General features: G+C 34.1%; 1 protein-coding gene and 1 pseudogene across 1 annotated transcript; both read left to right on the top strand.

Annotated features, from left to right (window-relative positions):
* The first annotated feature begins 2,413 nt into the window (after window positions 1-2,413).
* On the top strand, window positions 2,414-3,418 carry LOC110141708 (olfactory receptor 11H6-like). The gene has a single exon (XM_020900670.2). It carries the CDS (start codon window positions 2,414-2,416, stop codon window positions 3,416-3,418), a length of 1,005 nt encoding a protein of 334 aa, XP_020756329.2.
* Window positions 3,419-6,342: 2,924 nt separating this feature from the next.
* LOC139035503 (olfactory receptor 11H6-like) lies at window positions 6,343-7,004 on the top strand (annotated as a pseudogene).
* The last annotated feature ends 8,022 nt before the right edge of the window (window positions 7,005-15,026 follow it).

Raw genomic sequence — 15,026 nt, 5'->3', positions numbered from 1 at the left:
AGGTTTTTTTTAAATCAATTTAGATCATTTATTTCTATTTCTGGTTTACTTTATCAAAAATAGGTTTCAAATTTATCTATTTTTGCTTCTACATCTATTAAGGCATTCTTATGTTACTTCTATTAATTAAAAATTGTGTTATATTTATATATTATATTCATATATGATACAATAATGGATAGCTCTTAAGGTATACATCTTACTTGATAATGTTCTATTGTTTGGAAATATTTTACTCTAGAATGTGGCTTAAAATAATATAATCTTTGTAACTCTGGTTATCTAAAGTTATCTATCTGGTTATCTAAGGGCTCAACAATTAGGTAGTCATTGTGTAAAATCTTATATATCCATATGATAATACTAATATTTTAGTACAAAATCATTCAAACATATTATTAAAGTGGCTAACTGCATGCTAAATTTTTATAACTTACTTTTTATTTTAAAATATCATACTCACAGCTAAAGAATGTGTCTCTCAACGTGGTGGTGGTGGCGAGTTTGGGGTAGGGCATCAAAGATGGAATTAATACATGGAAAGAGGTCTTTAATATGGTTAAATACACAGACTCCTGATCACTATGCTAACCTTTATTCCAGAGACTTTTCTTCAAATGTAAAATCAAGTTTCATTGCCAGTCACAACTTTCTTGTAATCACTAGAGATAAATTTACTTTCTATCATAGCTAAAACAGCAAACTTTCCCTGCCAGTTTTTTTGTTTCCATTCCTCCTCATCATTACTAAAGAGAAATCTCCAAAGTAGAATAAAAAATGTGTAAGAATCTGAAACTTAATGCAGCATGCTGAATAAAGACCAACAATAGGAAACCAGGTTCAACAGAACTGCTGTGTTATGAATTCCCTCTCTAGAGGGCCAGTTTCCAAAGATGGCCTCTACAGAACATAAAAGGGAACAATATTTAAATTCTTCATTTGATTCTGTCTAGACCATGATTCTCTTTGCCACTGTCACTTTGCCTTTACAGTTTATATAAAAAGGGAGAACTACAGAGGGCAAACCTGAAGAGTACCCATGACTGACTTCTTAATCCCATAATGTTCCTAACAGCCTATTCAACAATTCATATGAATTCCCACAGTAATTCATGGAACACTACTATATCTGGTTTTTTTGAGATATGAGAAAACTGTTGTATTTGGTTTTTCTGTATACTCAGATGTGGAAAATGTCATTCAACTATACAAAATTCTATGATATTCACCTTGTATCTTCAGGTAAGGTAAAGCTCACATGTGTCTGAGCTTTCCTTATTTCTTTCTTCTACCCCTTCTCGTTTTATAACTTAATATGGGAACTATAAAAATACTATTTCTCCAGAATCATAGCCAAGATTTTATATGAGAGCTTATAAAAAATGTTCTTCAAACATTTGCTAAAACTCTTAAAGGATCTTGCCAGGTGCTCCTTTTTATTCCTGCTCTATATAAGGGTGTTCTGATCCTAAACCAGGGAAAATTCCAGAAAATGAATGGATACTCCTTCTTTCAGAAAAGTCTATCCCCTGTACTTTCTGTTACTTTTAATGAGTAGCAGGCAAGGAATTTTATTTGTACTTGAGATTGCAAAATTTAGTACATTCTTTGTGAGCATAATAAGTAAACATGACATATTTTAATAATTGATACTTACTTGACTTTAACATGTATTTTCGAGAGTGTGTTTTTACTGAAGGGAGGAATTGAAATGTGAACTCTCATAAATTTTCATTTTAATATTGACTTATAATCTATTCTTAAAAAGATATAGGAAAAAAAGATATAGGAATATTTCTCATAACCTAACTCAAAAAAATTTAAAGTTGTATAAAGGATTTAGATCTGTTGGTATTGTCCTTAATTCAACTTGACGTATTTCTCGCTAATAGAACAAAGAATATTGAATAGCATTATCTTTAATGTCTTTATATGTCACAAACACTGAGTTAACTTGGCTGTGTTTTTATTTGTTTGTTTTTGGAGGGGGGAGCAGAATCTGTGTTTTTTCAGTATTATTTAAAATGGTAAGTCCTTATACATATTTACTTATTGTTAACACTTTGTTAGCTGTAGGAAATTAGGAAAGCTCTTTGTTCACTTTGTTTTTATTATATCCAGAATAGGAATATGAATATTTGAAAATCATGGTAACATCTCTGTATATGGTAGGTAACTCAGCTGGTAAAGAATTTGCCTGCAATGCAGGAGACCACCATTCAATTCCTGGGTCAGGAAGATCCGCTGGAGAAGGGATAGGCTTCCCACTCCAGTATTCTAGACGGATGAGCCTGGTGGGCTACAGTCCATGGGGTACCGAAGAGTTGGATGCAACTAAGTATAGCACAAAGTAATGTGGCTCAAAGCAAGTCATCTGCCCTAATGAGTAATGTTTTGTAAGGCCAATTCTAACATGGAAATCTGTCATTCTTTTGCAGCTTTGAAAGCAAATAAGTATACCCATGTAGAGAATTGCTCTAGCTCTGTGAGTAAATTCATCCTTTTAGGCTTCCCTTATACTTGGGAAATTCGGATCCTCTGTTTCTCAGTTTTTTCTGGGACATATGTTCTGACACTCATTGGAAATCTGTGCATTATCTGTGCTGTGAGGTGTGACCATCAACTGCAAACTCCAATGTACGTCTTGCTGGCCAATTTTTCCTTCCTGGAGATCTGGTTTATCACCTCCACTGTCCCTAATATGCTAGCCAACTTTCTTTCTGAGACCAACACCATCTCCTTCTCTGGCTGCTTCCTCCAGTTCTACTTCTTCTTCTCCATGGGCACCACTGAGACCCTCTTCTTGTCTGCCATGGCCTTTGACAGGTACCTTGCCATCTGCAGGCCCCTTCACTACCCCACTGTCATGACGGTGCAACGCTGCATCACAATGGGAGCCTGCTGCTGGCTGTGTGGCTTCTTGTACTTCCTCTTGCCTATATATCTAATCTTTCAACTCCCCTTTTGTTGTCTCAATAAAATTGATCACTTCCTATGTGACCCAGGACCCCTTATAAAGCTGTCCTGTGTGCCAGCTCCTGCCGCTGAGATCATCTGTGCCATCTACAATTCAGTCCTCATTTTCTCCACCTTACTCTTCATTACCAGCTCCTACACCCTGGTTATCAGGGCTGTGCTTATGGTGCCCTCAGCAGAAGGCCGGCATAAGGCTTTCTCTACATGTGGCTCCCATCTGGCTGTAGTGTCTCTGTTCTATGGCTCTATTATGGTCGTATATGTGAGCCCAACAGCAGGCAATCCAGCCGGGATTCAGAAATATGTGACTTTGTTTTATTCTGTGTTAACTCCACTGTTCAACCCCTTGATCTATAGTCTCCGGAATAAAGAGATGAAGGAGGCTCTGAGGAAATTATTTAAGACTGTGAGATTTAGGCAGAGGCCTGGCAGAAATCTTTGAAGAACTCGTGTTTGCAACTGAAATAGTATATGTGAAATAAATGATAGACAGATTAGCATTCAATTGTATTAACCACGTTAGACAAATATATTTGGGGGAGGGAGGAGAACATAGTCAAATGTAATTAAATGTTTATTAAATTAACTGTGGCCATCTGTCCATTTTTTTATTGTTTGAGAAAATTTACATTAATAGTAAAATTTTTTCATATTCAAATAAAATAATCAAAGAAAAAATAATTAGTCATCTTCCTGGCATTCAGACTTAATACTAGCTAAAATTTTGATGTTACCATATCAGTTACACATCTATACACAATAATCAAATATTTATTACTAATATTTCTCTGGTAAGTCAAAAGTCATGCTAAATTTACAAAACAACATTTAAATTTTAATTTCTATGTCAATATTAAAGACATGAAAAAATTAATTAACTTCTTTATAAAAGTTCATTTATCATAATTGTACTTCCCACTTTCTCATCAAGATTTAGTTTAAATACTCAGAATTTCGATCCAGATGGTTGCCATTATTTCTCCATTATATGTTTAATTTAATAATTATTTTTAAAATAAATTCTCTATAAAATAAATCATACACTGCCTTTTCCTGTTACATCATTTGTGCATTCTACAAGCTAGAGATAACAGCCAGTGACCCTCAGGTATTGTTGCAATTACAGAAATTACTAGATTTGCTTTGCTAACTATGTCAAGAACAATAGCATCTCATACTGTCAGCCAGAATTTTCCTCATTCCACAAAAAGACCATGAATCCATTAGTTATTACTCCCCCTATCCTTCCTCTCTCCAGTCCTTGTAAACAATTAATCTACTTTCTGTTCTATAGATTTTTCCTTGTTCTCAAAATTTCATATAAATGGAATCATACAATATGTGTGACCTTTTGTGACTAACTTCTTTCACTTAACATAATGTGTACAAGATTCATTTTTGCTGGGCGTGTTTATCTGTACTTTATTCCTTTTTATGGCTGAATAGCATTTCTTAGTAGGAATATACCACATTTTATCTATTCAATAGTTGATGGACATTTGAGTTGTTTCCATCATTGATCTATTATGAACTATACATGTACAAGTTTTTGTGTGAACATATATTTTCACTTTGGGGGGTTTACTCTAGGGAGAGGAATTGCTGTGTCATACGTTAACTATTTAACATTTTGAGGAATTGTCAGACTATTTTCCGAAGTGACTGTGCCATCTTTACTATCATATCAGCGTAGTATGAAATGTATGGGGTTCATTTTCTCTGTATCCTCACCAACACTTGTTTGCTCTTTCTTTTTTTTGTCCTTTGGCTATCCTTGTATATATGAAGACGTATCTTATTGTGGTGCTCACTTGCATTTCCCTAATGATACAGATGATGATTATCTTTCAGTGTGCTTATTGGCCACTTGCATGTCTTCACGGGGAATAATATATTCAAATCCCTGATAATTTTTAAAACATTAGCCTATTCATCTTTCTAATTCTCAACTGTAGAGTTCTTTACATATACTCTGGATATAAGTCACTTATTAGATAAATAATTTGCAGATATCTTTTATCAATCTGTGAGTTACATTTTTACATTTATGATTGTCCTTTGAAGTTTTGAATTGTACCTTTTATCACTTGTGATGCTGGTTTCATATCTAAGAAATCTTTGCCTAATCGAAGGTCACAAAAACTACTACTATGCTTATTTATATATTTATTTTTTGTTATAGATGATTTTTCCAACTTTCATATTAATTTTATATTTTAATAGGTATTTGTTAAGACCAGAGATCAAACACAAACTCCAAATCACTACTTTAAAATAAAAGTTTCTCAAGTATTTTATGGCATATCCAAATATGTCACAAAGTTTATGGGGCAATATGAGTCACAGCATACTTACTTATTTTTTGTTTTGCCATCTTGATATTCCTGAAAAGATTGCTTTCTATCACACATTTTTGAAAGAAATCTATTTGATTATGTTCCTGAAATTATAAAATCTTGATCTAATCATTTTAAAGTAAATTATTTGTATAATTTATAATTAAATAGTACCTTTCAGTGACATTTCAAGCATTATTTAGGGTAGGAAAAAAGAATGAGAAATAAATTACTTATATAAAAGAAAGTAGGCAAATTGTAGAATATAAAAAATTAATGAAATGACTATAATAATTAAATAAATAATGTGTGGCAATAAAGTTATTTTCTTTAAATACATATAAAATATCAAATTGTATAGAAAAAACTTACTATGGCTAAATAGTTAAGAAGTTATAATAAGGGCAATTTTGATGGTGACCAGATTGCAGCAAAAATGTGCTTATTAATGCAGGATAAGAAGGAATTTACAGTGGCTATTCAACTATCCATTCACTTCTTTCACATGAGGAAATCCCTTGGCATAAAGAAAAGAAGACAGGGGGAAGCACACTAAATTCCTTAGAAACTAGACTCCAGGTAAATCCAGTAACCCAGTAAAGGTATTGTCCTGGGGGGAAAAAAAAAAAGACTCATCCTTTAAATCTTCCTTCAGAATGTTGCTGATAAAGGATTGAAAGTGAAAAAAAGTGTAGTCGCTCAGTTGTGTCCAACTCTTTGTGACCCCATGGACTCTAGCCCTGGCTCCTCTGTTCATGGGATTCTCCAGGCAAGAATACTGGAGTGGGTTACCATGCCCTCCTCCAGAGAATCTTCCTGACCCAGGGATTGAACCTGGGTCTCCTGCATTGTAGGCAGTTTCTTTACCATCTGAGCCACCACTCTAAAAAGAACTTAGTACTTATTTGGAAGCGTGGCTTTCTAGAAAATATCATGTAAGTCATACAGCTCTTGGGAATTTTACAATTTAAATGCTTCCAGTTGTGTAAAGAAATGTAAAAAATTCAATTCGAAACCTAAACTCTGTGGTATGTGGTATGTCACTTCTGTGTCCAATATGCTCACTAACCTCTCTGAGACCAACAACATCTCTTTCTCTGGCTGCTTCCTGAAGTTCCACTCATTCTCCATGGGCACCACCGAGACCTTCTCGTCTGCCATGGGCTTTGACAGGTACCTTGTCTCTGCAGACCCCTACCCTTCCCCACTGTCATGATGGTACAATGCTATATCAATATGGGAGCCTGCTGCTGCGTGTGTTGCTTCTTGGACTTCCTCTTGTCTATTTACCTAATCTCTCAGCTCCAGTTTTGTTGTCTCAATAAGACTGACCACTTCCTATGTGAACCAGATCTCCTTATAAAGTTGCCCTTATGCCAACTCCTGTCACTGAGATCATCTGTGCTACCTGTAACTCAGTCATCATTTTCTCTACCTTACTCTTCATTACCGGCTCCTATACCCTGGTGATCAGAGCTGGGCTTAGGGTCCTCGCAGCAGATAGGTGATTTAAGGCCTTCTCTACATATGTCTCCCATCTGATTGTGCCGTCCCTATTCTATGGCCCTATTGTGATTGTATATGTGAGGCCAAGAGCAGGGAATCTAAGAGACCCAGAAAAGTTTGAGTCAGTTCTATTCCATGTTAACTCCATTATTCAACCACTTGATCTATAGTATATCTCTAGAATAAAGAGGTGAAGGCAGATCTAATAAAATTACTTAAGACTAATATTTAACCAAAGTCCTGGAAGAAATCTTTGAAGAACTTGCATTGACAGCTGAAATAATATATGGAAAATAAATAAAGTATTAAGATTCAACTGTATTAACTGAAGTAGAAAAATCAATTTCGGGAGCAGGAAGAACTAATTCAATGTAATAAAATGCTAATAAAGCTATGTTTATTTGTTCTTTTATTAGAGAAAAATTTGCATTAAAGTAAAATTTTTCAGGCAAATAAAAATAATCAGAAAAATAAGCTAATTGTCAACTTGTTAGCATTCTGCTTGAATGCTAGTTAATATTTTGCTACCAATATCACACACATACACATACAATCTATCCTATTCTAAAATTATTACAAAATTTTTTCAAGTGAGTCAATAGTTATTATACATGCTAAATTTACAAAACAACATTTAAATGTTATTGTGTCTATTAAAATATGACAAGCTGTATTCACTTTCTAATGAAACTTGATTTATTATAATTATATTTATTCCCAGTTTCTCAACAAGACATAGTGAAAATATTCTTTAGTATTTATGTCAAGATGGTTGCCATTTATTTTTATCCACTATATATGAACTTTTAAGAATTGTTTTTGAAAGTGTTCTATTTAGGCTAAGCCATGCTTTGCCTTTTTCTAACATGCCATTTTTGCCTGCTATCGGTTTAAATGTAATGGCTAGTGACTCCCAGGTACTGCAATGACAGATTGTGTTAGATTTGCTCTGTTAACTGTCTCAAGGACACTAGTGTGTCCTACTCCCAAGCAGAAATTTTTTCATCCCGTAAAGAAACCTTGGACCCAGTAACAGTCACTCCCCACTCTCCCTTCTCTCTAGTCCTGACATCCACTTTCCATTTCTGTGTATTTGTCTATTCTGGATGCAGTACTAATGGAATCATATGATATCTTGCCTTTTGTGACTTTTTTTTTCCTTTATCACAATGTTCATATATGTTGTAGCATGTATCATTACTTGATTCTTTTTTATAGCTATATAACACCCCATTGTATAGATATACCACTTTAGTTTATCCATTCAATAGTTAATGAATATTTGAGTTGTTTCCATTTTGTGGCTATCATGAATAATACTGTTGTGAATAGTTATTAGTAAGTTATTAGTTATTATAAGAACATATTTTCACTTCACTAATGTATATCCCTGAGAGAGGAATTACTGCGTTATGTTAGCTCTATATTTAGTATTTTGAAGAATTGTCAGACTGTTTTCTCAAAAGGCTGCACAGTTTTTCTATCACACTAGCAATGTATGTACTTTGGATTTCAAATTTCTTCATATCCTCACCAACACTTGTTATTTTTTTCCTGTTTACTTTAGCCATACTAGGAGGTATGAAGTTGTCTTATTGTGGTTTTTATTAGCGTTTTCCCTCATTGCTAATGGTGTTGATCATCTTTTCATGTGCTTATTGGCCCTTTGTAAATCTTGGTTGGAAAAACATATACTCAAATTTTTTGATCATTTAAAAATTTTATTATTTGTCTTTTTATTGTTAAGTGATATAAGTTGTTAATGTTTTAGATATAAGACCTTTATCATACATATGATTTGCAAATATTTTCTTCGAATCTATAGACTCATTCAATTCAGTTCAGTTCAGTCACTCAGTCATGTCCGACTCTTTGCGACCCCATGAACCACAGCACACCAGGCCTCCCTATCCATCACCAATTCCTGGAGTCCACCCAAACCCATGTCCATTGTGTCAGTGATACCATCCAACCATCTCATTCTCTGTCATCCCCTTCTCCTCCTGCCCTCAGTCTTTCCCAGCATCAGGGTCTTTTCCGATGAGTCAATTCTTCACATCAGGTGGCCCAAGTATTGGAGTTTCAGCTTCAACATCAGTCCTTCCAATGAACACCCAGGAATGATCTCCTTTAGGATGGACTGGTTGGATCTCCTTGCAGTCCAAGGGACTCTCAAGAGTCTTCTCCAACACCACAGTTCAAAAGCATTAATTCTTCGGTGCTCAGCTTTCTTTATAGTCCAACTCTCACATCCATACATGACTACTGGACAAACCATACCCTTGACTAGATGGACCTTTGTTGGCAAAGTAATGTCTCTGCTTTTTAATATGCTGTCTAGGTTGGTCATAACATTCCTTCCAAGGAGCAAGCATCTTTTGATTTCATGACTGCAATCACCATCCACAGTGATTTTGGAGCCCATAAAAATAGTCAGCCACTGTTTCCACTGTTTCCCCATCTATTTGCCATGAAGGGATGGGACCAGATGCCATGATCTTAGTTTTCTGAATGTTGAGCCTTAAGCCAACTTTTTCACTCTCCTCTTTCACTTTCATCAAGAGGCTCTTTAGTCTCATTACTTTCTTAAACTGTCCTCTGAAGTTTTAATTTTGGTGAAGTTCAATTTATCTACATTTTCCTTTATCTAAATTTTTTAAAATTTGTATATAGTTTACATATAATATATTAGTTCAGGAATACTACATAGTGACTCATCATTTACATTTCCTTGTTAGTATGATCATTTTAACAATATTAATTCTTCTGGTCCATAAGCATGATTTATCTTTTTATTTGTTTTTGTATGATAGTGTTCAGTTTCTTTCATCAATGGCTTATAGTTTTCAGAATACACATTTTTTAACATCCTTAATTATATTTATTCCTAGGTATCTTATTCTTTTTTGTGCAATTTTAAATAAGACTGTTTTCTTAATTTCTCTTTCCAATGATTTGTTATTATTTTATAGAAACACAATATGTTTCCATATAGTACTGTGTGTCTTGTAACTTTACTGAATTCATTTATTAGTTCCAGAGTTTTTTGGTGGAGACTTTAGGATTTTCTATAGATAGTATTATGTCATCTGCAAACAGTGACAGTTTTAATTCTTCCTTTCTTATTTGAAATCCTTTCATTTCTTTTCTTGTCTGATTGCTGTCATTAGGACTTCCAATACTATGCTGAGTACAAGTGGCAGGAGTGGCATTCTTATCTTGCTCCTGATCTTGGAGGACATGATTTCAGCTTTCCACAATTGAATATAACGTGAGCTGTGGCCTTGAAATATACAGCCTTTATTATGTTAAGGCATGTTCCTCCTATATCCATTTTGCAGAGAGATTTTTTCATAAATGGTTGTCAAATTTTGTGAAAAACTTTTTCTGTCTGTATTAAGATGATCATATGGTTTATATTCTTCAATTTGCTAATATAGTAAATCATTGATTTGTTTATAATAAACCATCCTTGTGTCTCTGGGAAAAATCTCAGTTCATCATGATGTATGATGCTTTCAATGTGTTCTTGAATTCAGTTTGCTAATATTGTGTTGAGAAGTTTTGCATTTGTGTGCATTTGTTATATTGGCTATAATTTTTTGTAGTGTTTGTCTTTTTTTGGTATCTGAAATTGATGCTGGCCTTCTATAAGAAGTTAAGAAGTGCTCCTTTCTCTTCAGTTTTTTGAAGTATTGTGAGAATTACAGGTGCTAACTCTTCCTTAAACTTTGGGTAGAATTTATCTGTGAAGCCCTTCAGTCCTAAAATTTTGCTGAGATATTTTTAATTACTGATTCAGTTCTATTACTGGTAATCAATTTGTGCATAGTTTATATTTATTCCTGATTTAGTCTTGGGAGACTGTGCATTTATAGGAATTTATCCATTTCTTCTAGGTTGTCCAATTTATTGACATATAATCATTCATAATAATCTCTTATGAACCTTTGTATTTTTAGTGGTATTGGTTAGCTTTCATTTATGATTTTATTTGTGACTACTCTTTTTCTCTCGATTAGTCTGGCTAATTGTTTATCAATTTTTGTTTTTCTTTTCAAACAAGCAGTTTTTACCTTTATTGATATTTCTATTTTTGTTTTCAGTCGCTATTTCATTATTTTTTCCCATTCTGTCATTTATTATCTTCTTCCTTCAACTAACTTTGCATTTTGTTTGTTTTTGTTTTCCAGTTACTTTACTTGTAAGGGTTGATTGAGATTTTTCTTCTTTTCTTAGGTATTCTGTACCACTATAAACATTTCTCTTTAGAATCATTCATCCTACGTCCCATAAATGTTTTTTTAACTTGGTATCTAGCTTATTTACTTATTTTATTATTGGCGTATAATTGCTTACAATGTTGTATTACTTTCTTCTGTACAAAAAAGTGAATCAGCAATAAGTATACATAAATCCTCTCTCTCTTGAATCTCTCTCCCACCCCTCTATGTCATCACAGGTTCCATAGATTTTGATTGCTATGTTTCCATTTTCATTTTCCTCCAAGTTTTTTTTTAGTGTGCTCTTTTATTTTTTCAATGACCCCCTTGATTGTTTAGTAGTGTGTTGTTTAAATTCCATGTGTGTGGTTTTTGAGGCTTTTTTTTCCCCCTTGTAATCACATGGATCATGGTCAGAAAAGACAGTTGATATGAATTCAATATTCTTGAATTTGTAGAGATTTGTTTTGTGGCCTAGACAGGTGATCTATCCTAGAGACTATTCCAAGTGCACTTGAAAGGAATGTATGTTCTGTTGCTTTTGGATGGAATTTTCTATGTATATCTATTAAATCTAATTGTCTAATATGTCATTTAAAACAGGCGTTTCCCTATTAGTTTTCTGTCAGAATGATCTCTTCATTGATAAAACTGGGGTGTTAATATCCCCTACTATTACTGAGGTTTTATTTTTTTTCTTTATATTTGCCCTATGTATTTGCGTGCGTGCATGCTCAGTCCCTTCAGTCATGCCCAACTCTTTGTGACCCTATGGACTATAGCCCACAAGTCTCCTCTGTCCATGGAACTCACCAGGCAAGAGAAAAGGAGTGGGTTGCCATGCCCTCCTCCAGGGGATCTTCCTGACCCAGGGGCCAAACCCACAACTATGTCTATTGCATTAGCAGGCAGGTTAGATGCCTATATTTATAATTGTTAAATCTTCTTTTTGGGTTTTTCCCTTTGTCATTATGCAATGTCCTTTTCTGTCTTGTTATAGTCTTTGTTTTAAGGTCTAAGTTTGTCTGATATAAATTTTGCTATTCCAGTTTTTGTTTTGTTTCCATTTTCATGGAATACCTTTGTTAACTCCTCACTTTGTGTGTGTGTGTAGATCTGAACTGTGTCTCCTTAGGCAGCATACAGATGAGTCTTATTTTTCTTTATCCATTTAGCCACTCTGTGTCTTTTAATTGAATCATTTAGTCCATTTACATTTAAAGTAATTATTAATGGGTATGTATTTATTGTCATTTGTTAATTGTTTGGAGGTTGTTTTTATGGTGGTTTTTGGTTCCTTTCTTCTTCTTTCTGTGATAGGATGATGGTCTTCATGTTTTGTCTGGATTCCTTTTCCTTTTTTGTGTATGTATCTATTATTTTTTTGGGTTTGTGATTGCCATGAGGTTCATATATAACAGTATTTTCTATACAGGTATATTTTTGAGTTGATGATCTCTTAAGTTTGAATGCATTCTAAGCACCTTGCTTTTTACTCCCTCACATTTATGTTTTGTTTTTGACATGATATTTTTCATCTTTTTATATTATGTATATATCCCTTAATTACTTATTATGATTATAGATACTTTTACTACTTTTGTCTTTTAACCTTCTTATTAGCTTTAAAAGTGATTGATCTACTTCCTTAACTATATTTTTGTTATTAGCAATGAGGGTTTTCCTTTCATAATATTCTTATGTCTATTTCTGGCCTTTTTTATTTTTTGCTTAGTTGTTGTTGTTCCATCACTATGTCGTGTCCAACTCTTTGCAACCCCATGAATGGCAGCATGCCAGACTTCCCTGTCCTTCACTATCTCCCTGAGTTTGCTCAAACTCATGTCTATTGAGTCAGTGATGCCATCCAACCATCTCATCATCTGTCACCCGCTTCTCCTCTTGCCCTCAATCTTTCCCAGCATCAAGATCTTTTCCAGTGAGTCAGCAAGGTTAGTGGTGATGATCTCTTAGCTTTTGCTTGTTGGTAAACCTCTTTATCTCTTTTTCAAATCTAAATGATAACCTTGCGGGATAAAACATTCTTGATATTAGGCTATTTTATTCCATCTTTAAGGATATCTTATAGAGGTATTTTAAAGCTTAAAAGACAAAATTCTTACCAAAAATTCAGTTACCAAAATTCAGTTTCTGGTTATACAGTGTCAGGTCAGTTGCAATTAGTACTATTAATGCAAAGACATGTCATTTGTTTTTTACATGAAAGTAGAAAAGTATGCAAAAGCAATGTAAAATTCTTAGTCTTCTATTATTACAAAGAGTTTGAATACATACACTTACACACATGCAAATTTGACTTATTTTTTTATTTTATTATGTCCATAATAAATTTACTTACTACTGTTTGGCTCAGTAATTTAAAAAAGAAATTATTTCAGTAATATTAAATATAGGATCCCATTAGGAGACTCTAAAGGGTAAGAGTAGAAAATAGTCCATTAACGTTATAACACATGGTAGAATCAAACACAGTATGAAATATAGAAGTCTTGAATACAGTAAAAGAGAAAAAACCAAAAATAGCATATAGTAGCAAATCCTAAAAGAATATTGATTTTGTAGGTGATTGGGGAAGGATAAATTCATGACTATTCCTAAGGCCTTGAAATAGGATTCTGTCATTTTCTGGACATGCATTAGGCAATATAAAAAATAAGATGTTAACTAAAGAAAAAGTCCACTTAGAAATATGACAGTTTCTACCAAGTATCTATTTGAAAACTACCTTACCTATCTGAAGGGTTTCCCTAATAGCTCAGCTGGTAAAGAATCCACCTGCAATGCAGGACACCCTGGTTTGATTCCTGGGTCAGGAAGATCCACTGGAGAAGGGAAAGACTACCCATTCCAGTATTCTTGGGCTTCTATTATGGCTCAGATGATAAAGAATCCGCCCACAATGTGGGAAACCTGGGTTCAATCCCTGGGTTGGAAAGATCCCCTGGGGAAGGAAAAGGCTACCCACTCCAGTGTTCTGGCCTAGAGAATTCCAAAGACTGCCTAGTCCATGCAGCTGCAAAGAGTTGGACACGACTGAATGACTTTCACTCCTATTTGAAAATACAGGAATCATGAAGACCTGGGGGATGTGTTTTATCTTAGAGTCAGTCTCTCATCATTGCGAAGACAAGAGGTAGAGAATTATAATTCGTCTCCGAAATTCTCCAGATTATTTTATCAGTATTAAACAGAAATTAAGATAACCAGACACAGAACACACTGGCATATTTATCTTCTGAATTGTTTTCCATAAATAATGCATATTAAGCAACAACATTGAACAAGGATTTGTGAAAGTGTTGAATATAAATGCCTTCTGCTGTATAACCAGGCCATTTTATACCTTACTGCTGCTCCTGCTGCTGCTAAGTCACATCAGTCGTGTCCCACTCTCTGCGACCCCATAGACGGCAGCCCAACAGGCTCCGCCATCCCTGGGATTCTCCAGGCAAGAATTCTGGAGTGGGTTGCCATTTCCTTCTCCATTACACCTTATAGACAACCAGAACTGTCTTCATGCTGTCAGTTACATAGCACAGTGGAAATGCATTCTTACTTAAGTATATCATACGTTATATATGTAAATAGATTTATTATCTCTATGATAAAGTGCTATGTACCTTTTATTACTCCAAAATTGGCATCTGAGCAGTACTATTTTGAGAGGGAAAGATACAGTTTAATTGACACTTAAATATAAATTCCATTCTCAATGTTTTCAAAGGCTGTATCTTAAAGAGGTTAAATAAAAAGTAGGAAATAGAATTAGAAAAAAAGGAATAAAAGCACATATTTAGGGCAAGAAAGTTTAAAAATAAGTAAAATTCATTCAATGTCTTTTTTTATCATCATTACTCTTTAATTCAAGTTAATCAGTCTTCCTCATCGGTCAAAATGATTTGCTTTAATATCACAAATATTCAATTTGTAAATGTCTAGCCACAGGCTACAGTGGTAATAACAG

Source organism: Odocoileus virginianus, chromosome 6, assembly GCF_023699985.2.
Source record: "Odocoileus virginianus isolate 20LAN1187 ecotype Illinois chromosome 6, Ovbor_1.2, whole genome shotgun sequence".
Classification (NCBI taxonomy): Eukaryota; Metazoa; Chordata; class Mammalia; order Artiodactyla; family Cervidae; genus Odocoileus; species Odocoileus virginianus.
The sequence above is the reverse complement of the archived record's forward strand: the minus strand, read 5'-3'. Positions and strand labels throughout refer to the sequence as shown.